General features: G+C 45.3%; 1 protein-coding gene across 1 annotated transcript in view; it reads right to left on the bottom strand.

The window, feature by feature from the left end:
* The window catches only part of B3GLCT (beta 3-glucosyltransferase), a 133,849-nt gene that overhangs the window by 85,238 nt on the left and 24,162 nt on the right, over positions 1–24,449 (bottom strand). The window contains exons 2-4 of the mRNA XM_049853271.1: positions 24,395–24,444; positions 15,791–15,830; positions 6,872–6,981 (exon numbers count right to left, since the gene is read on the bottom strand). Of these exons, the coding sequence (XP_049709228.1) occupies positions 6,872–6,981; positions 15,791–15,830; positions 24,395–24,444 (200 nt within the window). The remainder of the gene's footprint in view (positions 1–6,871; positions 6,982–15,790; positions 15,831–24,394; positions 24,445–24,449) is intronic.

The following is a 24,449-nucleotide window of genomic DNA, read 5'->3' as shown; positions in this document are numbered from 1 at the left end:
ACAATTTTGTGGAGCTCTAAAACGCCATTCATGGCATAAGCTTGAATTTTAAAAACTCTAGAATAGGTATATGTTCAGTATCGAGCATAGTTGCAAAGTACAAAATCTTTCTAATCATTTCAATTGCCAGAAGACGTTGTTAACCCAAATATAAAATGACCTATGCCATAACGGGAGCCCTGGTGGTGTAGTGGTAAAAGAGCTTGGCTGCTAACCAAAAGGTCAGCAGTTGGAATCCACCAGCCACTCCTTGGAAACCCTAAGGGGCGGTTCTACCCTGTCCTACAGGGTCGCTATAAGTCAGGATCGACTCGACAGCAACGGGTTTGGTTTGGGGATTTTAAGCCATAATGGCACCTTCTGGGTCTCGTGAGTAAATTAAATCCAAGTGTTAAAACTTTTTGCATAACGTTGAGTACCCCTAGCTGGCTTTCATCGAATATAAAAGTTTCAGAATTAAGAGTAATGGGCTATCTTATAACTAAAGGGAGGTTTCTTTATTGCTTTAGTCTAGACTCTATATTCACTATCCCAGAAATTTAAGGCTGGGGGAGGGGGTTATTTCTTAATGATATTGCACAATTACATGTCTTTAAATGTAAAAATATTGCCACCTAGTGGCAATCTAAGTCACCTACTAAACAAGTTGTCTAAGCCGCAAATTTTAAATGTAAAGGATGATAAAAATTAAGTATACACACACTAACTATAAGCACAGAATAAAGTACTACTAAAGTTAGGGACTTTAAAGAAATGGAGTTGTTGTCTAAGTTTTAAAAGCTGAGAGAAAAAACATCCATGAAAATATACCACCCATACGACAGTTTGCCCTACTGGTGCTGTGATGCTGGAAGCGAGGCCACCAGAATTTCAAATACCAGCAGTGCACCCACAGTGGACAGGTTTCAGCAGAGCTTCTAGACTGAGAGACCAGGAAGAAAGGCCTGGCAGCCTACTTACAAAAGTCATCCAATGAAAACCCTATGGAACATCGATACAGTGCTGGAAGATGAGCCCCCTAGGTTGGAAGGCCCTCGAAACACGCAGTGGCTGCAACAATGGACCCAAGCATCACAGTCGTGAGGATGGTGCAGGGCTGGGCAACACTTCGCCTGTTGTACATGGGTCGTCATTAGTCAGAGCCGAACTGATGGCAACTAACAACAACAATATTGTGTGTGCCCAGCTTTCCCATCAGTGCCATGGCAGGTAAGAAGGGGGTACAGAACAGGTTTTGCCTTCCTCTGCAGAGAGCAAGACACACACATTAACAGACAGCCTGCACTGCAGGGGAGCCCGTATGAAACACCAATGAACACCCAGAAAGCAGGTGCCAGCCGATGAAGAGAGCAGGAATGATGGAGGCTACCAGCAAAGACACAGAGAAGAGTCAGTCAAATAAAAATAGCAACAGGAAAAACAGCAACAACAAAGCACTCGGCATGGGGACACCTGCTGACGAAAGTGTACAGACAAGAACGCACCACCAGGTTGTCAAGAACACACCAGGTTGTCCAATCAAAAGGATGGCCGTGAGGCCTCCAACGATGAGTCCCCTCTGGGAAATACAGCATCAGTGGTCACTATTTGAAACTACTCCCTGAGGTTCCCTGACATCACACCGCAGGACTTCTTCGCAACCCTGCACCCCTCCTCCTCTCACAGGAGGCGCCTCGCATTCCGCAAAGCCCAGCTCACTGCTCTCCCTGATTGCACAACTCTCCCTGGTAGCAGCACTCCAGCTGTCAGCAGCTACCTATGCATATAGGGTCCCTGGGTGGTGCTAACGATTAACACGCTCACTGCTAAACAAAAGGCTGGCAGTCTGAGTTCACCCAGCAGCACCACGGAAGAAAGGCCTGGTGACCTACTTCTGAAAAATCAGCCCTTGAAACTCCTGTGGAGCACAGTTCTACTCTACACACCTGGGTCACCATGAGTCGGAGTCCACTCAGTGGCAACTGGTTTCACCCACGTGTGTTGCTGACTCCCCAGTCTGCCATCTTTCGGTCAAACTGTCCCTCTGAGCTTAAAACAAAGACCCAGCCTCCTACGGCTGACACCTCCACCTCAGGTTTGATACATGGAAACCTGGCACCATCTTCACCCTCGAAACCTGCCTCTCCCACCCTCAGCCTCAGAGGGTGGCACCTCCACATATCAAGCTGAGCTGGAGCTGTTCATGCCTTCTCTTCCAGGCCCACATCCAATCTCTCACCACTCGGCCCAGCTCTTCACCACAACCACCACCATCCCGCTCAGGCCCACAATCCCGATCTCCAGCTCAACCAACCAACCAACCAACCAACCACTTACCGCCATGCTGACTCCAACTCATGGTGACCCCAGGTGTGTCAGAGCAGACCTGTGCTCCACAGTCCGAGGTGCCTCTGTGGGGGACTTGAACTCCCAACCTCTCAGCACCTAAGCGCATAAACCGATTGTACCGCCACGGAACTCCTTCCCCGGCCCAGTGCTTCTCAAACTACCTGCGGTAAGGGACCCGTTGTTGCCAGCAGACCAGCAGCGATCTGAGACCCATGCTTTGAGTGGCACTGCCCTAGACAAGTCCAACAGTGTTACAAGTGGGCTTCCTGCCTGCCTTGGCTCTCTTAAAGCTCTGCTTTTCACAGTCAGTCACAAGAGTGATGGTTTAAATTGCAAATCCAACCAGCTTTACCCCCTACAGCTTTCCCTAACCCTAACCCATAATCCGCAACCAAGAGGCATTCTGAGTTGTAACAATGACTCCAAGTTGCTGCTACATTTAGTGCCAGGGGCCAGAATGCTAAATGTCTTGCAGATCAAAGACACAGCCCTCAAAATGCCAGTAACACCCCCCTCAAAAACCCTGACTATTCCAGAAAATACACAGGTTCCTCCGGGATCACGATCACGTCCCACCTAACTCTGCAGACTGGCTCCTCCACTCTCACTGCACCAAAGGGCAGGACAGGACAGACTGCAGCGCCCCGCACATGCTGTGCCCATGTCTGTCCCCTCCCTACCCTGACCCAAGCAAGCCTCTCAATCTAGAAAGCCTCCCCACTTCCCACCCCAGCCCCAGCCCGTTGTCGTTAGGTGCCGTTGACTCAGCTCCAAGTCATGGTGTCCTTACATGCAACACAACGAAACACTGCCCAGTCCTGTGCCATCTCCATGATCATCAATATGTCTGAGCCTGTTGTTTTAACAACTGTGTCAACCCGTCTTGTTGAGGGTCTTCCTTGTTTTTGCTGACCATCTATTTTACCAAACGTGACGTCCTTTACTGGCGACTGATCTTTCCTAATGACGTGTTCAAAGTAAGCGAGACAAAGTCCTCCAAAATCTGCGCTTCTAAGGAGCATTCTGGTTATATTTTTTCTTAACCTCTCAACCTGTTGTTATTGTCAGGTGCTACCCAGTCAGCTCCAATTCTTAACAACCCCGTATACAAGAGAACAAAACACTGCCCAGTCCTGCACCATCCTCACAATCATTGCTATGTTTGAGCTCGTTGTTGCAGCCACTGTGTCAATCTATCTTGTTGAGGGTCTTTCTATTTTTCCTTTGCCAAGCATGATGTCCTTCTCCAGGGAATGGTCCCTCCTGATACCATGTCCAAAGTATGTGAGACAAAGTCTTGCCATCCTCGCTTCTAAGGAGCATTCTGGTTGTACTTTTTCTAAGATCCTCAACCTAGCCAGAACCTAACCCATAGGCTCGCTTCACGACTCAGCTCTCAGAAATCCTTCCTTGAGCACCATCTTCCTTCCTGAGCGCCTGCCTCCCATGCACTCCATGTGCACCCCTTGATCACTGCACTTCGTCCTCACTGCTTTAACATGGCCTGTTGATGTGCCTGTCTCCCCCCCTGGACTAGAGGGTCCTTGAGGACAGGACTATGCCTTGTTTATCCCTGCATCCTCAGTACTTTGCCATAGCAGGTCTTCTGTAAATACTGGATGGGTGGGTGGGTGAGCGGGCGGGTGGGTGAGCAGGTGGGTGGGTGAGTAGGTGGGTGGGTGAGAAGGTGGATGGACAGACGAATGGATAGGTGGGTGGGTGAGTAGGTGGATGGATGGATGGGTGGATAGGTGGGTGGGCGGACGGACGGACGGATGGATGGATGGATGAATGGATAGGTGGGTGGGTGAGTAGGTGAATGCATGGATGGGTGGGTAGGTGGGTGGGTGGGTGGGTGGACGGACGGACGAATGGATAGGTGAGTAGGTGGATAGTTCATGAGATAAATTCATCCACAGACTGGGTGAATCCTCAGCATGTGAACAAAACCCTGACCTTAGCAGAGAAGTCAATTTGTCCACCCAGTATCCATTCTTATCTTCTTCCTCCCAGTAACTAGGATTCCTTGAGTTTGAGTTGGACCCAGGGCCACCCAACTAGATAGTACACTGCCCAGTCTAGGTGTGCCCCTGTGATGACGGCCTGGACAGTGGTATGTAAGGGGAAGTGATGTGTACAACTTCCAGGTCACAGCCTTCAAAAGAAGCTGCTTATCCTCAATAACCTGGAATGAAGGCGTAATTGTGGAAAACCAACTTGAGCCATGCAGACGAGAAGACAAGTTAGTATACTGCAAAGTAACAAGACAAGAGGAACCAGGAGCAAAGCAGCCTACCCCCGACCTGCTCAGCAACCAGACTGCCTCATGAGGTGAAGTAAACCTTCTATCTTCCTTAAGTCATTGTTATCTGCTCTGAGTTAAAGATTGTTATTGCTGGGTGCCTCCAAGTCATTTTCAACTCATAGGGACCCAATGTGACAGAGCAGAACTGCCCCTCAGGGTTTCCTAGGCCGTAATCTCTATGAAAGCAGATCACCAGTCTTTCTCCCACAGAGCCGCTGGGTGGGTTCGAACCGCCAACTTTTCGGTTAGCAGCTGAGTGCTTAACTATTGCACCACCAGAGTTCCTTAAAGCACCTATAAAAAACCAAACCAAACCTAGTGTTATAGAGTCAATTCCAACCCATAGCAACCCTACAGGACAGAGCAGAACTGACCCATAAGGTTTCTAAGGCTGTAATCTTTATGGCTGCAGATTGCCAGGTATTTCTTCTTCAAAGCAGCTAGTGGGTTCACACGGTCAATCTTTTTGTTAGCAGCTGAGTTGTTAACCACTGTGCCACCAGGGCTCCTTTATTATTGTTGTCATTAGGTGCGTCGAGTCGGTTCTGACTCATAGCGGCCCTACACACAACAGAACAAAACACTACCCTGTCCTGCACCATCCTCACAATTGTTGCTATGCTTGAGTCCATTGTTGCAAGCACTGTGTCAATCCATCTCATTGAGGGTCGTCTTCTTTTTGATGACCCTCTATTTTACCAAGCATGATGTCCTTCTCCAGGGACTAATCTCCCCAGATAACATATCCAAAGCATGTGAGACGTAGACTCACCATTCTAGCTTCTAAGGAGCATTCCGGTTGTCTTTCTTCCAAGACAGATTTGTTCCTTCTTTTGACAGTCCACGGTATATTTAATATTCTTCACCAACACAATTCAAAGGCGTCAATTCTTCTTCAGTCTTCTTTATTCATTGCCCAGCTTTCACACACATAAGAGGTGAATAAAAGCACCACGGCTTGGGTCAGGCATACCTCAAGGTGACATCTTTACTTTTCAACACTTTAAAGAGGTCTTTTGCAGCAGATTTGCCCAATGCAACGTGTCTTTTGATTTCTTGACTGCTGCTTCCATGGGTGTTGATTATGGATCCAAGAAAAATGAAATCCTTGGCAACCTCAATCTTTTCTCCGTTTATTATGATGTTGCTTTATTGGTCCAGTTGTGACGATTTTTGTTTTCTTTATGTTGATGTGTAATCCATACTGAAAGCCCCTTTAGGGTAGTACAAAAACGTAGGTCTTCCTTCTCCCCCCTCCAAGCCTCCAGCATCATTCAGAGCAGCTTCAGATTCACTTCAATGCCTATTTTAAGCATTATGAAGATGCACCTGTATCCTTAGATTTTTCTCTCCATCTTTCTCAGATATTACATTATAAATCAAATCACAAAGTTCAATTAACGATATCCAATTAAAAAACAGATTAAGAGGCTCATACGGGAAGCACTGCATGAGGGTTAATGAGACTGTTATTTCAACATGAAAATTGACTTAGAACTGTCACCAAAATTCTGAACGCTAATTATCTATGCTATTTTAAAACCTGCCTTTTTAAAAAGTTATTTTTTCCACTTCTTTTGATCATGCTTTATGATAAAACCATGATCCCAAACAAATTCACAGCCGTCGAGTTGATTACAACCCATAGTGACCCCATAGGACAGAGCTGAACTGCCCCATAGGGTTTCCCAGGCTGTAATCTTTACAGGAGCAGACTTCCACATCTTTCTCCCATCAAGCTGCTGGTGAGTTTGAACCACCAACCATTTGGTTAGCAGGCAAACGCTTTAACCACTGCGCCACCAGGGCTCCTAAAACCATAGAAAAAAAACCAAACCCATTGCTGTCGAGACAATTCTGACTCATAGAGACCCTATAGGATAGAGTTGAACTGCCCCATAGAGTTTCCAAGGAGCACCTGGCAGGTTTAAACTGCAGATCTCTTGGTTAGCAGCTGTAGCACTTAACCACTATGCCACCAGGGTTTCCAAAACCATGACAGTCCCACATAACTGTAGAACTGTTAAAAATATATGCACTTTAGGATATGATGCCTCCAGCATTAGATATTAAGTAGAGCATTTTAAGCAATAAAGAGTCAATAATAAATAAGTAAAATGAGTCAGAGAACTTTTTCTCATCTAATAAAAATTGATTCTCTATGCACTGAGTGCTCTGGGAAACATGAATGTATAAGGAAAGAGTTAGCAGACCAGACATCCCCGGTCATCTCCATACCTGTGTAAGATCCACCGCCTGCTGTAAGATGTTTTCCTTCAATTGTTCTGCTCTCTTTGCGTGAAAAGAATTGCTTTGACTCTGGATGACAAATACAATTCTTTTTAAATCTAGAAACAAACAAGAAAGTTCTCAGGAGTTTCTTTCTTAGCCATTGCTAAAACAAACTTGAAAACAAGGAAAAAACTTCAGCTGCAAGGCAAGCCTACAGGCAATAAACTCCTCAGGAAAAATCTTTTCTCGAAATGATCTTCCAAACATCCCTCCTAGCAAGTTAGGCACTAAATAAATTCACTATACTAAGAGCTAGGCTGCTAACCCAAAGGTCGTCAGTTCAAATCCACCGGCTGCTCCTTGGAAACCCTATGGGGCAGTTCTACTGGGTCCTATGGGGTCACTATGAGTCGCATCCATAACAAGGCAGAGGGTTTGGTTTGGCACTAGGCCAAGTCACGAGGAACAAACTGCGTTTGCTCCTGTATCTGTCAGAGAATGGGTGAAAATGTGACAAAGAGAATAGCCTCCCTGTTGCTGTTAGGCACTGACAAGTTGATGACGACTCCTAGTGCCCTTGTATGACAGAGCAGGACTGCCCCACAGAATTTTCTACGCTGTAATCTTTATGGAAACCCTGGTGGCGTAGTGGTTAAGTGCTACGGCTGCTAACCAAAGGGTCAGCAGTTTGAACCCGCCAGGCGCTCCTTGGAAACTCTATGGGGCAGTTCTACTCTGTCCTATAGGGTAGCTATGAGTCGGAATGAACTCGACGGCACTGGGTTTGGTTTGTTTTTTTTAATCTTTATGGGAGCAGATAGCCAGGTTTTTCACCCACATAGCTGCTTGCGGGTTGAAACTGCCAACCTTCGGTTAGCAATGGAGTCCTTAACCAAAAATCCAACGTTTCCAAGTAGCCTTTTAACAATTCCCACATAATCCTAAAGCGTGTTGCTACCTCAAGGATGTTCTGATGGCCCTAAACTGAATTCCTGTGAATGTGAAATGCAAAATGAGTCAGAAGAGTTTTTCTAACCTAATAAAAGTTGATTCTCTATAGAAATATATTTCCTTTTGTTATGTTAATAAAGTCATACAAGAATAGGTTGTGTCCTAAACCTAACCCTTCTGTTGTTATTGGGTGTCATGGAGTCATTCTGACTCACAGCGACCCCATGTGACAGAGCAGAGCTGCCCCATAGGGTTTTCTAGGCTGTCATCTTTATGGGAGCAGATCACCAGGTCTTTCTCCCCCAGTGCTGCTGGGTGGGTTCAAACCACCAACCTTTTGGTTAGTGGCCGAGCACTTAACCGTTGCACCACCAGAGCTCCTACTGAGTGGCATCTTATAAAGGGGGGGGGTACAGACACAGAAAGACATACACATGGGAAGAGACCAAGAAATGCCAAGAAACCCTGGGGCAACCCACAGGGAAGGACCCTCCCCTAAAGCTTGGTGCTCTGATCTGGACTTTTAGGCTCCAAAACTGTGATATGTGGGGGGGGAAAAAAAACGAAGAAGTTGTTCTTTAAAGCCACCCACTCTGTGGTATTTTTGTGACGGCTGTACTAACAATCCAAGAGAAAGTGGCATTAACTGCCTATGTCCCAGGAGTTCACAAGGCTGGCAAATGACCCAGTAATCCTCCCCACACCCCATGGGTGCCCCGCCAGGATTAAGTGTTATCTTCAGGAAAACAGCAGCTGTGCTTCCCCACGAGAAATGCTGCAGGAAACCCATCTAGGACAACACTGGCAGGATCTGCCAGCCCACTGGAGACTTGCCTCCAAGCAGCCAGCTTTCTACAACAGCAAGTCAAGAGGAAACCCTAGGAGGTCACGCCTACCCGGCCAGGGGCCAGGGAAGGACACTCGCTGTCAAGGCTCAGGCCAGCACGGTGGAGAAGTGCATTAGCCTCCCTGGGTAAAGAAGAAGACAGAAACCACCACTGTGTCAGCATGCCAGAAAGGCCATTGGCTGAAAGCAGATGTCATATAAACTGTAGCCCCCAGGCAGGCTTACAGCTCAAGGATGTGGGGAAGTCCCCTACCTCAAAGTTCAAAGTTCCAGGATACTAATTTGATTTTAATTTTATTCCATTATATTTATTTGGGCAAATTCTGCTGCAAAAGACTTCTTTGGAGTGTTAAAAAGCAAAGACGTCACTTTAAAGACTAAGAAGTGCCTGACCCAAGCCATGGTGTTTTCGATTGCCTCATATGCACGTGAAAGCTGGGCAAAGAGTAAGGATGACCAAAGAAGAACTGCCGCCTTTGAATTATGGTGTTGGCAAAGAATACTGAGTATACCCTGGACAGCCAGGAGAAAGAACAAATCTGTCTTGAAGAAGTATAGCCAGAATGCTCATTAGAAGCAAGAATGACAAGACTTCATCTCATATACTTTGGACATGCTGTCAGGAGGGACCAGTCCCTGGAGAAGGACATCATGCCTGGTAAAGAAGAGAGCCTGGGGAAAAGAGGAAGACCCGCAATGAGATGCGTTGACCCAGTGGCTGCAACAATGGGCGCAGGCGTAACAATGATTGTGAGGATGGCGCAGGACCAGGCAGTGTTTTGTTCTGCTGTACATGGGGTCGCTATGAGTCGGAACCGACTTGACGACACCTAAAACAATAACAAATTTAACTGTTGGATAGTTCTGTAGTTGCATTCATTCACTCACTCACCCAAACATTCATAGAGCTAACAGCTCCACAGTGAGACCTCTAGATCCTAAAATAATCCAGAAAGGTCTGTCTCAGTTTCCTACTGTTGCTATAACAGAATTCCCACCCATGGAACTTCCTCAGTTTAGGAGGCTTGTGGTGGTGGTGTTGGGTGCCACTGAGTTGATTCTGACTCATAGCCACCCCATGTGATAGGAGTAGAATTGCCCCGTAGGATTTTCCTAGGCTGTCATCTTCATGGGAGCAGATCACCAGGTCTTCCTCCTACAGGGCAGCTGGTGGGTTCCAACCACCAACCTATCGGTTAGCAGCTGAGCGGTTAATCACTGCACCACTAGGGCACCTTAAGAGGCTAGAAGTCTGAATTCAGGGCATCGGCCCAAGGGATAGCTTTCTCTCTCTGTGGGCTCCAGGGGAAGGTCCTTGCCTTCTTATAGCTTGTGAGGGCACTGGGTTTGGGGTTTTTTTTGTTTCTCAGATCCTTGGCAATGTTCACATGGTGTGTATTGCCCTCTGTTCTTCCTTTTCAGTATTTAATCTGCTTTCTTAAATCTCAAAGGTGATTGGCTTAAAACAACCCTACACTGATATGGCCTCACTAACATAACAGAGGAGCCCTGGTGGTACAGTGGTTAATGTGCTTGGCTGCTAACCAAAAGGTCAGCAGTTCAAACCCACCAGCCACTCTATAGGAGAGAGATGTGGAAGTCTGCTTCCTTAAAGATTTGAAGCCTTGGAAATTCTATGGGCAATTCTACGCTGTCCTATATAGGGTCACTATAAGTCAGCATCGACTCAGCACCAATGGGTTTGGGTTTCTATGAAGGTTACAGCCTAGAAAACCCTATGGGGCAGTTCTACCATCACATGGGGTCACTGTGAGTAAAATATCGACTTGACTACCCCTGACAACAACAACAAATCTCTATGATACAAAATCATAAGTCTGCATGACAATGATCAGCCCCAAATCAAGATATTGGTCTAGTGGCTTCAGCTGTGTTAGCAATGTTTTGTTTCTTAAAAACCCAAACCAAACCCATTGTGGCCCAGTCACTTCCGACTCCTGGTAAGCCTAGGGGACAGAGTAGAACTGCCCCACAGAGTTTCCAAGCAGCAGCTGGTGGATTTGAACTGCTGACGTTTTGGTTAGCCGTGGAGCGCTTAACCACTGTACCACCAGGGTGCCAGCTGTTTCCTAAGCCAGGTGGTAAATACAGGGATGGTCATTATATTCCTCTTTGTGAGTTTGGGTATGTTCAAGATATTTCCTAATAAATTTTTAAAAAGAGCAGACCCATCTGTGAAAAGGTTTCAATCCTGGTTTGAGCACAAGAACAAACTCTGACCACTCGCTCTGTTCTCTTCACAAGACACAGGCTTTGCAAGAAGAAAAACCAATCAGTGAACTCTTCTCCTTTTCATATACCTGCTTCATTGTCTGTGAGCTTTGCTTTCTCCCTTGTTAACTCAGCTACCAAGCAGTCATGCTGGCCCCTTCCTTTTTCTTTTTTTAATAATTTATTATTTTTGTTGTTGGGAATATAACAGCAGAACAAACACCAATTCAACAGTTTCTACATGTGCATTTCAGTAACACTGATTTCATTTGAGTTGTGCAACCATTCTCACCCTCCTTTTGGGAGCTGTTCCTTCCCCATTAACATAAACTCACTGCCTCCCCCCCCCCCCCCCCCCCCCGCCAAGGTTCTTAGCCAGTCTTTTGAGCTGCTATTGTCAATGTAATCCCAAACAGATAGTTCTTTGAAAGAGCTATGCCCAAGGTGGACATTCTTTACTAAGTAAGCTATTGCTTGGTTTAAAGAAGACTGGAGGCGATATTTTTGGTTTAAGGTTTGAAGATTATCTCAAGGCAATAGTTTCAGGGGTTCATCCAGCCTCTCAGAAATTCTGGACTCCATGAGAATTTAAAATTCTGTTCTGCATTTCTCCCTTTTGATCAGGATTCCTCTACACAATCTTTGATCAAAATATTCAGTAACGGTAGCCAGGCACCATCCAGTCTTCTGGTCTCACAGGAAAGGAGGCAGTTGTTCATGGAGGCAATTACTCACACATTCCATATCCTCCACCTATTCCTGACTTCCTTCTTCCTCTGTTGCTTCAGGTAAACACAAGCCACTTACGGTACCTTGGATGGCCCTTTCCTTTTTCTCACACTTTAATCCCACGTGACACATGTGTGCATTCCACAAACATCTTCTGAGTTCCTACTAAGTTGAAGTTCTGGGATACCAAGGCAAATAAGCACAGTCCAGGCATCTAGGAGTCTGAGTCCAGCTCAGAAGACAAAGACAATTATAGTGCAAAGTGTAAGGTGGAAGCCTGAGCTGGGCAGGGTTCCACCGGAGCTCAGAGGGGGAGCAAGTGCAAGGCAAGCTGCTGGAAGGAGACATTCCTGATTTTCCTTTAAAAAGCAGCAGGTTTCTACAGACTCCACACAGAAGGTAGCAGAATGTGTGTAGGGGAGCTAGCACAGTGGTTAAGAGCTCAGCAGCTAACCAAAAGGTCGGCAGTTCAAATTCACCAGCTGCTCCGTGGAAACCCTATGGATTTAACTATGACATTTCCGATCAACGTCTGATCTCTAAAATCTATGTGATACTGCAAAAACTCTACTACAAAAAGACAAATAATCCAATTAAAAAATGGGCAAAAGATATGAACAGACACTTCACTGAAGAAGACATTCAGGTAGCTAACAGATACATGAGGAAATGCTCACGATCATTAGTCGTTAGAGAAATGCAAGTCAAAACTACAATGAGATTCCATCTCACTCCAACAAGGCTGGCATTAATCCAAAAAACACAAAATAATAAATGTTGGAGAGGCTGTGGAGAGACTGGAACACTTACACACTGCTGGTGGGAATGTAAAATGGTGCAACCACTTTGGAAATCGATTTGGCCCTTCCTTAAAAAGCTAGAACCAGAACAGAAACAACAAGAATGCTGACACAATGTGAAGGATGTAGCCAATGTCACTGATCATTAAGTCTAGAAACTGTGGAATGAGAGCGGGTTTTGCTGTATATTCTCACCAAAAATAAATTAAGCAAAAAGAGGAAAATAAAAAGAATGAATGACCAAAAAGCTATACACCACTCAGCCCCAATTCCATTCCAGAGGAGGACGGGGATAGTGCAGAAACAGCTTATAGGCTTATATTCCTGCTATCCTTTATATCAGCACCAAGGAATATTTTCTGACATACATCCTACCCGTACCTGTTGTTGTCGAGTCAATTCCGACTCATAGCGACCCTACAGGACAGAGCAGAACTGCCCCGTAGGGTTTCCGAGGCTCTAATCTTTACAGAAGCAGACTGCCACATCCTTCCCCTGAGGAGCAGCTGGTGAGTTTGAACCAGCAACCTTTTGGCTAGCAGCCGAGCGTTTCAACACTGCACCACCAGGGCTCCTTACGCACATTCTAACTAAGGCCTGCCTTAATTGAATCACCTTCTGGCTGAGTCTGGATCCTAGAGATCATCTTGGTAGCTGTCTTCCTGTTTATATGCCATCCAACCGTTTGACTCTTAGCGTCCCACTGGCCCATCAATAGAGCTGAACAAGACAAAGCCATGGTCTCCTTCTCACGCTGGTTGTATTCCTCTAAACTCGTCATAATTTGCCATCGGTAAACACTGCCAAAACTCAAGACAGATCATTGTCACTTCTCCTCCAGGAAACGTGCAATAAGTGGGTCGTTTACTAAGAGCCTGATAACAGCGATGAGCACGACAGGCTAGAAGCAGGAGGTAATGAAATTTATCAAGGACACGGGAAGGAGCCGTGCTTCTGAGGCAAGCAGAGCCGCAGAGAGCATTAAGGGAAAGCAACTGCGCTAAACAGATGGTTAGAAAAGGATCCCTGGAGGAGAAATCAAAAGTTCTCTGTTGCTGCAGTTATCGCTCTGGGTAAGCCTCGGCTGCTAATGGAAAGGTCAGTGGTTCGAACCCACCTAGCGGCTCTATAGGCGAAGAACTAGAAATCAACTTCCATAAAGATTACAACCTAGGAAACCCTATGGGGCAGATCTAATCTGTCACATGGGGTCACTGTGAGTCAGAATCGACTTGATGACACCCAGCAACAACAGTGAGGGTCAAGCACTCTACTATTGCTGATCTTCCCTGGTCAGAAATTAGCTAGAATAATGAATTCCATCACTCTGGTGTTTTCCTAGTGAGAAGTCAATACGGTGATCTTCTGAAAACATGCTGTCTGATGATTTAAAGTCCCTGGGCAGCACACGCAGTTTGCAACTGGCTGCTAAATGAAAGGTGGGTGGTTCCAACGCACCCAGCAGTGCCATGGAAAAAAGGCCTGGTGGTCTGCTTCCATAAAGATCACAGTCAAGAAAGTCCTACGGAGCAGCTCTACTCTGTCACATGGGGTTGCTACGAGTAGGAATCGACTCAACGGCACCTAACAACAACATTAGGCATAAGCTGAAAAAGACAGACTGTCCTGTGCTTGAGGCTGTTACCAGTCCTGAGTATTGCCAGGGCCATGACTTCAAAGATGCAGGCACTCTGGCGCTACAGGAGCGGGCCTCGAGCGTGTGGAGGTAGTACCCTCCTGGCACTGTCAACTCACATCAGGATTGTGGTTAGTAAGCCCCCCGGGTCTATCTCTGACAAACTGATATCAAGGGAAGGTTCATTCAACTTGCCACTTGCAAAGGCAAGAATGTGCATATTTATTTGTCCGAGAGAATTTCACCTCGGTACCTTCCCTCCAGTGCTCCAGACTAGGGTCATTAATTCATTTAATAACCACTTATTGTAAAGAAAGGGGCCCTGGTGGCACAGTGGTTAAAGCACTCAGCTGCTAACCAAAAGGTCAGCGGTTCGAATACACCAGCCCCTCCGCAGGAGAAAGGTGTGACAGTCTGTTTCTGGGAAACCCTATGAGCAGTTCTTCTCTGTCACATGGGGTCATGTGTCAACTTCGCTAGGCCATGATTCTCAGTGGTTCGGCAGGTATCATGTGATCATCTCCCATTCTGCGATCTGATGTGAGCAGCCAATCAGTTGAAATCCAATCAGCTTTCTTAGCGGTATGGCCTGCATCCAATATACATGGATGTTCTACAAAACTTTCTGGATTCTGCACCTGACTCATCATCCTCTGACCTCTGGTTCTTGGAACATGAGCCAGCAGCCCGCTGCCTGACCTGTAGATCTTGGGACTTGCCAGGTCCCATAACCCCATGAGCCAGCAGCCTCCCACCTGACCTGCTCATCTTGGGTTCATCAGCTCCTGCAACCTCGTGAGTCCGGAGAAGCCTCCAGCCTGACAGCTGATCCAAGGACTTGGGACTTGCCAGCCTCTACAACTGCGTGAGCCATTTCCTTGAGATATATCTCTCTATACATATATATACATATACATATATATATATACACACACACATATATATATACGTGTATACGTATATATATACGCATATATATGTTTGACTGGTTTTGCTCCTCTAGAGAACCCAGCCTCAGACGGGCCACCGAGTGAGTTGGAATCAACTTGATGGCACCTAACAACGCCACCATGGATTGTGGGAAATATCTGGCAGAAGATATAGTTGGTGAGCTGCCTTCTGAGGGCCAAGTAGTATCTGCTGGGGAAGGAGTGGGGGCCCTCGGTCCAGGAAGAGGAGGGCATAACAAAGGCATGGCTTGTCCTTTCTCCCACTCAGGGTGGACCCCTTGTAAGAGGGACTGAGTCTTATTCATCTCTACACCCCCACAGCATGGAGTTCCACTCTCACTGGAAGCTCAAAACATGACACTGAAGGAACGAGACCCACCATATTAGACAAGGCAGTCAAACCTGTGAAAGCCGGAACCCATGTAAGGCGGAAACCTGTCAGAGACAGAAAAATCAACTCTTCTCCACTGAAAAAAAAGTGGTGAGCCTCCACCCTGTCAAAGGCAGAAAACTTGCAAGACCCAGAAACACAAGGCAGCCCTGTCAAGTTCCAGCTCCCCAGGTGTCACTGTACTCCTAACATGCCAATATAAGAAAGTTTCTCCTTGTGTCTTCCTGAGGCCAGCTGTAAACGTTGGGCTGGGCCAATGACTAGATATTTGAGCAATATTTACTCCATAAATCAACAGAATCAGAAAAAAACATTCACTGAGGTGAAACAGGATTTACAAGACACACAGCAGGGCACATATCCAAGTTAAAAAAAAAAACATTACTTACCTATGTCATTTTTCCTTGATAGTCCACCTTTCTCCAAATTCTAAATATTAAATAAAAGAGAAAAAGATGAATCTCATCACATAACTATCAATCTACTGAATAAACACATATTATAAATATATATTTATATACAGTTCTATAATTACCGTTATATATTATAAGGAAAACTGGTAGTGCAATGGTTGAGAGTTCAGCTGCTAAACGAAAGGTCGGTATTTCCAATGTACCCAGTAGCTCCTCAAGAGAAATACTTTGTGGTCTGCTCAGCCTAGGGGACCGTGGTCTTGGGGAACATCTAGACCAGCTGGCATAACCCACTTAATAAAGAAAATGTTCTACACCCTACTTTGGTGAGTAGTGCCCGGGGTCTTAACACTGCGAGTAGCCATCTAAGATATATCTGTTGGTCCCATCCTATCCAGAGCAAAGGAGAATGCAGAAAACCAAAGACACAAGAAAATATTAGTCCAAAGGACGAATGGACCACATAAACCACAGCCTCCATTAGCCAGAGCCGAGAAGAACTAGATGGTGCCCAGTTACCACTCCACCCACCCCGACAACTCTAACAGAGATAAAATAGAGGGTCCCGGACACAGTAAAAGTAGAATAAAATTTCAATTCACAAAAAAAGACCAGATACACTGGTCTGACAGTGACTAGCAGAACCCCCAAGACTATGGCCCCCAGACACCCTGCTGACTCAGAACTGAAGCAACTCCCAAAGCCCACTTTTCGGACAAGGATTAGACATGCCTATAAAACAAGTAATAACACACAGAGGAATGTGCTTCTCAGTTCACTCAAATATAAGAGACTAAATGGCCAACTCCTGCCCAAAAGCAAGACAAGAAGGCAGGAAGGGGTAGGAAATACGGAGTAATGGACGTGGGAAACCCAGGGTGGAAAAGGGGAGAGTGCTGTCACATTGCAGGGATTGCAGCCAATGTCACAAAACGATGCGTGTAAAAATTTTTTAATAAGAAATGAATTTGCGCCGTAAACTTTTGCCTAAAACACAATAAAACTAAAAGAAAAAAAAAAGATGACAACCTAGAAAACCCTCTGGGGCAGTTCACCCTGTCCTAAAGGGTCACTGTGAGTCAGAACGAACTCGACAGCAATGGGTTTGTTTTTTGGCTTTTATACTATATTATATATTACAGATTTACAATGTAAATATATATTATATATTACACACATGCGCAGAAAAACCCAGTGCCATCGACTTGATTCCAACTCATAGCGACCCTATAGGACAGAGTAGAACTGCCCCATAGAGTTTCCAAGGAGTGCCTGGTGAATTTGAACCGCCAACCCTTTGGTTAGCAGCCATAGCACTTAACCACTACACCACCAGGGTTTCCGTTACACACATATAAAACCAAAAAGCCATTGATGTCGAGTCAATTCTGACTCACAGTGACCCTAAAGGGCAGGGCAGAACTGTCCCAGGGGGTTTCCAAGGAGCGACTGGTGGATTCAAACCACTGATCTCTTGGTGACAGCCAAGCTCTTAACCACTGAGCTACAAGGCTCCACACACATATAACAGAGTATAAATATACATATTAACATTTTGGAGGAAGGCTTTAAAGATGGGAGCTTGGAGGTATTTCCTAGAGGAAGAAATGAGGCCAAAACTTAAGGGTGAAAAGCGGCAAGAGTGTACTTCTGTACCATAGCAGGAGCCTCCTGAGAAGGCTATCCTTTTCTTGTCATGTGATCTTACGTAAATCATGCAGTTCAGCTGAGGCTCTTCCCTCCTGTGTAAAGTGGAGTAACGCCTAACTGCTTCCCAATGTTCTTGGAAGGGTTAATTTAAAAACCTTGGAAACCATAAAGCTTTACAAACTTATCAGAGATATGAATAATCTGGTAGTGGCCTAGGAAGAAAGACCTGGAGATCTACTTCCAAAAATTAGCCAAGGAAAACCCTGTGGATCACAAAAGAACACTGTCTGAGTCACTTGCTCTGGACACGTCATCAGGAGAAATGAATTGCTGGAGGAGGATATCATGCTTGGTGACATAGAGGGCCAGCAAGAGGAAGACTCTGGGTGAGATGGATTGGCACAACAGCCCCAAAACTGGACTTGAACATGCCGGCAATCATGAGGATGACACAGGACTGAGCAGTGTTTCACTCTGCTGTACATAAGGTCAACATCAGTCAGAGCCAACTCAACAGTAGCTATCTATCTATCCATCTATCTTCTCATCCATCTATCCATCACCTATCTATCCATCCAACCATCATCCATCCATCATCTATCTATATATCTATCCATCCATCCATCATCTATCTACCCACCCATCACCTATCTATCTACTTATCTACCTATCTATCACATTCCTCATGAAGCTAAGCTCTACTAATGATTGAAGTTTATCATCTTTTGGGCTCAGGCACACTGCTGCCTGCATGTGTTATGGATTGAATTGTGTCCTCCAAAAATGTGTGTCAATTTGGCTAGACCATGATTCCCAGTATAGTGTGGTTGTCCTCCATTTTGTGATCTGGTGTAATTTTCCTACGTGTTGTAAATCCTACCCTGTATGATGTTAATGATGCAGACACAACCTACAGGATTAAATTTTATCTTGAGTCAATCTCTTTTGAGGTATAAAAGAGAGAAGCAAGCAGAGAGGAAAGGGACCTCATTATTATCGCCAAGCAAGAAGAGCCTGGAGAGGAGCGTGTCCTTTGGACTCAAGGTCCCTGCGCTGAGAAGCTCCTAGACCAGGGGAAGATTGATGACAAGGACCTACCCCAGACCTAATGGAGAGAGAAAGACTTTCCCTGGAGCTGGTACCCTGAATTTGGACTTCTAGCCTCCTAAACTGTGAGAGAATAGAGTTGTGTGTTAAAGCCATCTGCTCATGGTACTTCTGTTATAGCAGCACTAGATGACTTAAGGCAGCATGTTATCACGATATCCTTTCCTACTGGTGGGCAGCACTCAGATGCCTACCTCTTAGCATGTCCAAGGTGAGCTGTCTTCTTCTTCTGCAGAACCCCTGACCCAGAAATTTGGCCTTGTGCTCGCAACACCTGATCCTGAGCCTGTTTACATTAAGGGAGGAACTCTCAAATAATTTTTCCAGCCAAGAGCAAAGTGTCAGCAGCTAAATCTGCTGTCTTCGTTGTCTTCTTTGGCAGTCTCGGAAGGAATTTTCTACCTAATTGCCCTTTTCAACAGCCACAGGCTATAATTACGACAATTGGACAGTGGCAAACATCTGTCAATTTTCTTCACAGACTGCAATAAGAAATGCAGTTGTGAGCTTTCACCAACAAAATTGCAAACAACTTCGAAGCCAACATGCAGCCACAGTGACACATTGTCCTCCTAAAATGCCAAGGATTTTGTGACAATTGGCAGGATGGAGATAGGAAGTTAAACCCAGAGAAACGTCTACCTTGGCAGTATTTTCTATAATTATCTGTCTCAAGAATAGAAATGCCGCTGAGCCGCTCTGAAGCCTATACTTATGTGCTGGTTTGGACCTCAGGATCAAGTGACACTTCACTTACTCCTGATAAAACATGGGTTTTAGAAGAGCCTACCAAAGAAAAAAACTTAGAAAGCTCAATCCATTCACTTCTCTAAATCTGCTGAGCCAAAGCCACATTGTCACTGTAAATTAACCAGTTGTAGTCAAGTCGATTCCTATTCATGGAAACCCCATGTGCGTCAGAGCAGAACTGTGCTCCAGAGGGTTTTCAATAGCCTGAATTTTTGGAAGTAGATTGCCATGTCTTTCTTCCAAGGCGCCTCTAGGTGGACTTGAATCCCTAACCTTTCAGTTAGCAGTCGAGTGCAATAACCATCGCACCACCCAGGGACTCCTATTCATGAATTCACATAGGTGACCTCACTGACTCGTCTACACACTAAATGGTACTCTTCCCTAGGCAAACAACCTGCTCACAGGGAAAGAACCAGGGCTTTGAACCAGTTCTAAACTCTTCAGTCACGGCCAATGGAAACAAGGCAGGGCTACAAACCAGTCTGAAGCAGTTCAGTCATGGCCAATGGAAACAAAGGCAGCATACACGTTGCAAAGCAACTAAACCTCTTGCACGTCGCCTTTTGACCTGAGTGGGAAAGGCTGCGGTATCCCACTCCAAGATGGTGGCCGATGTCACCACTTTGAATGCATGTCCACTGTCATTTGGAGTGAGATACAGCTGCCTGTTTCCTACTTGGGTCAAAAGCCGATGCAAGAGATTTGGTTGCTATGCAATGTGTACGTTGTCCTGGTTTCCATCACCCATGACTGAACCACTTCCAACCAGTTCAAAGCTCTGCCTGGTTTCCATCAGCCATGACTGAACCATTTATAACCAGTTCGACTCCTGAGGTTCGCCCTTCAGCCAAAGATTAGATAGGCCCATAAAACAAAATCAGACTAAATGGGCACATCAGCCCAGAGACAAGGACGAGAAGGTAAGAGTGGAATGGAAAGCTGGTAACAGGGAACCCAAGGTCAAGAAGGGAGACTGTTGACATGTCATGAAGTTGTTAACCAGTGTCATAAAACAGTATGTGTATTAACTGTTTAATGAGAAACTAGCTTGCTCTGTAAACCTTCATCTAAAGTACAATAAAAAAAAAAAAAATTTTTTTTTTAATAATACAAGCAAAAAAAAAAGAAATGGTTCAAAGTCCTGGAGAGAGCACAGGCCCCGTAATCCAGAAGCCCCACTGGCTTCCACCATTAACCTACTGCATGGCCCTTGGCCAAGCTGTCTTCTCCTTGGCAGGCCACAGCTCTGGCTACCAGATGAGAACCATGGGAAAACAGAACTTTTAGACCTAAAAACAGTATTGGAGATGTTTCAACACCACACTTTCCTTTTACAAAGGAGATAATGGAGGTTCTGGAAAGATACTGAAGTTGCCCAAGGTCAGAAAGTCACCCTAATCACAAACCCAAGATTAAAACCCAGGTCTTTTGACTCCTTTCCAATATTCCTTCCATACACCACCATGATAACTAACACATGCCCAGCCTTTCTCCAGAGACATTCTTTAGAAAGTGTGTGCCATCAGATGTGAACATATTTTCAAAGTAACTTAAAAGTAACATGTACAGATACAGCTGTTGGTCACTGCTTGTCTGGAGCAAGAGAGAAGGAAGGAAACCAAAAACTGAGACGAGAAACTAGCCTACAGGGCAAATAGTCTACACAAGCCACAGCCTCATCTACCTTGAGATCAGAACTAGATGGTGCCCAGATACCACTACCAACTTTTCTGATCAGGGCCACAATAGATGGACCCTTACAGAATGGGGGGGAAATGTGGAACAGAACCTTAAATTCCTAAAATTGAAAAAAAAAAAAAAAAACAATAGACCTACTAGACTGGTTGAGACCGGAGGACTCCCCTCAACTACTGCTCGGAGATACTCTTCAAACCTTGAACCAAAACTAACCCTGGAGGTCACCTTGTAGTTAAATAACAAATTGGCTCAAAAAATAATGAGTATCACCCGTAAGTACTGTGTTCCTTTAAAAAAAAATCACCTACACAAGACCAAAAGGTTAACAATTACTTTAAAACAAAGACGACCAAGATGAGGATGTAAGAGGACAGGGAAGCTAAATTACCAGCAACGGAACAACCAGAACGGAGATAATGAGAATGTCTACACGTTGTGAAGAATGGGACCAATCTCACTGAACAACTTGCGTAGAAACTGTTGGGTGGGAGCCTCAACTGCTGTGTGAACCTTCATCAATAAAATACTGTTTTTAAAAAAGTAACAGGTACAACAAAAGTTTTCTTTATCAGCAAGTTGGAAAATGAAAAGATCCTGCACTCAGTAGCACAGACTGAGTAGTTTAAACAAGCCGCAACACCAACCAGGCTTCCCTTCAGGAATCTTTGTGGGAACAAAGAAAAGCAACCAAAAGGATACATCTTCCTCATGTTGTTAAGCATCCCAGTTCAGATTAGCTAACACAAGAGCTAGGAAATGGTTAGCCATTTCAAACGGTTCAATTTGTAAACTGTAAAAATAAAATACCCAAGGAACGGTTGGATTAGGTGAACTGAAACAGAACCAAAACGGTCTTGAGTAATTTCCCCACTGGGAAAGAAAATTAGAGTAAATGAACGAACTGACAGAACATTTAAATTTTAAAATTTCAGCTTCCCTAGTGAAAAGGCTTCCTTCTTCCTAAGAAGAAAGAAACACATGGTTTGTTTTATTATCTCTGGTGCCGCGTGTTTCTTACACTGACTATGGACATCAATCAAAATGCGCTCACTGTCAGGGCTTTCTAACCGAATTGTGATTCATACAGGAGAGAAACGTTACTAAGGCCTCTGCCCCGCAGACAGCTCCCACCCCAGCCAGGAAAAGACAACTCGGCCACCTTTTTAAACAGGTTTTATTTTCAAGGCACATTAGATTTGAACACTTGTAACCCTACGGGCAGTTCTACTCTGTCAATATGGGGTCGCTATAAGTCACTCTGAGGACTAAGGTGTGCCTGACCCAAGCCATGGTATTTTCAATCGCTTCATACGCATGCAAAAGCGGGACAACGAGTAAGGAAGACCCAAGAAGAACTGACACCTTTGAATTATGGTGTTGGCAAAGAATACGGCATATACCATGGACTGCCAGAAGAACAAACAAATCTGTCTTGTAAGAATACAGCCAGAATGCTCCTTAGAAAATAAGGGTGGCGAGACTTTGTCTCGTGTACTTTGGACACATTATTAGGAGGGATCAGTCCGTGGGGAAAGACATCACGCTTGGTACAGTAAAGAGTCAGTGAAAAAGAGGAAGACTCTCAATGAGATGGACTGACACAGTGGCTGCAACAATGGACTCAAGCTTAACAACGATTTTGAGGATGGCATAGGACCAGGCAGTGTTTCGTTCTTTTGTACATAGGGCCACTATGAATTGGAACCAATGTGACAGCACCTGACAACAACATACCATGTCTGAGGGGTCCCTGGTAGTGCAAACAGTTAAGAGCCCAACTACTAGCCGAAAGGGTGACTGTTCGAAGCCACCCAGAGGCACCTCGGAAGGCTGCCTATTGATCTGCTTCTGAAAAATTAGCCATTGAAAACCCTGTGGAGCCCAGTGGTTAAGCACTCTGCTGCTAGTGGTTTGAACCCACCCAGTGAGTCCACGGGAGAAAGGCCTGGTGATCTGCTCCTGTAAAGATTATTGTCTAGAAAACCCTATGGGGCAGCTCTGCTCTGTCACACGGGACTGCTATGAGTCTGAATCAACTTGACGGCACCCAAGAATAATAATATATATACTATATAATAATATAGTATTACGTAATGTATATAACATATAATGATATATGTAACGTATATAGTTATTCTTACTAGGGGCCATGGAGTTGACTCCAACTCGTGGCGATCCCATGTGACTCCACGCCCCATAGGATTCTCTAGGCTGTTTGGGCTTCTCAAGAATAAGGTTTCTGATTCTGACCACGCGGGGGGTCTGGCAGGACAGTCACCTTCAGGTCCCCTCACTGGGTCCATGGCCCATCCTCTCACACAGTGTCACCTTGAAGGGGACAAGTCATTAGGCTTCTGTGATCCTGTGACACAGCACACTCATTCCTTCACAGACAGGGAAAATTAAACCCAAGGCCAAGATGTGGCAAGGAGCCCTGGTGGTGCAATGGTTAAGGACTTGGCTGCTAATCAAAAGGTCTGAGGTTCAAACCCACTCAGCACTGGATCTGCTCCGGAAAAGATTAAACCAAAAAAAAGAAAAAGACAAGCCTATTGCCACTGAGTTGATTCCAACTCATCGAGACCCTATAGGACAGAGTTGCCTAGGAAACCCTATGGGGCAGTTCTACTCTGTCACATAGGGTCGTGACGAGTCAGAATCAACTCCATGGCACCTAACAACAACAAGATTTGGCAAGGCTACAGAAATGTATGGCCTCTAAGCAAGACTTTTAAAATGTCTGACCAAACCAAACAACAACAACAAAAAAAAACCATTGTCATGAAGTCAATTTTGAGTCATAGCGACCCTATAAAACAGAATAGAACTGCCCCATAGTTTCCAAGGCTGTAATCTTTACAGGAGCAGACTGAGCAGCTGGTGGATTCAAACCGCCGACTAAAGCAGCCAAGCAGTTAACCACTGTGCCACCCAGGGTCCCTACTCCATGTCCAAACACCCTTCTTCTTAAAATGAGTTTAAAACCTAGCGGGACTATTTGAGCTATTAAAGGGTTTGTTCAAAGGAAGCTTATCTGTAGGGTGGAAACCCTGGTGGCGTAGTGGTTAAGTGCTACGGCTGCTAACCAAAGGGTCAGCAGTTTGAACCCATCAGGCGCTCCTTGGAAGCTCCATGGGGCAGTTCTCCTCTGCCCTATAGGGTCACTATCAGTCGGAATTGACTCGACAGCACTGGGTTTGGTTTTTATCTGTAGGTCACTGTTAGGAATTTAAAATCTACAGTTGACCAACATTTCATTAATGCACAAGAAAAATGTTTATAATGATTAAGGGATGAAATCGTTCCGGTTCCCGTTACAGAAAATACAGAAGAATCCCACAAAGGGCGAGAGGTGATCATTAGAATCAGTACCTGAGACTGCTTGACCTCTTCCTTTGTATCTTCAGAAACCAAAGCAAAAGCTGGG

Source organism: Elephas maximus, chromosome 14 (assembly GCF_024166365.1).
Source record: "Elephas maximus indicus isolate mEleMax1 chromosome 14, mEleMax1 primary haplotype, whole genome shotgun sequence".
Taxonomy (NCBI): Eukaryota; Metazoa; Chordata; class Mammalia; order Proboscidea; family Elephantidae; genus Elephas; species Elephas maximus.
This window is presented reverse-complemented; position numbering and strand designations above follow the sequence as displayed.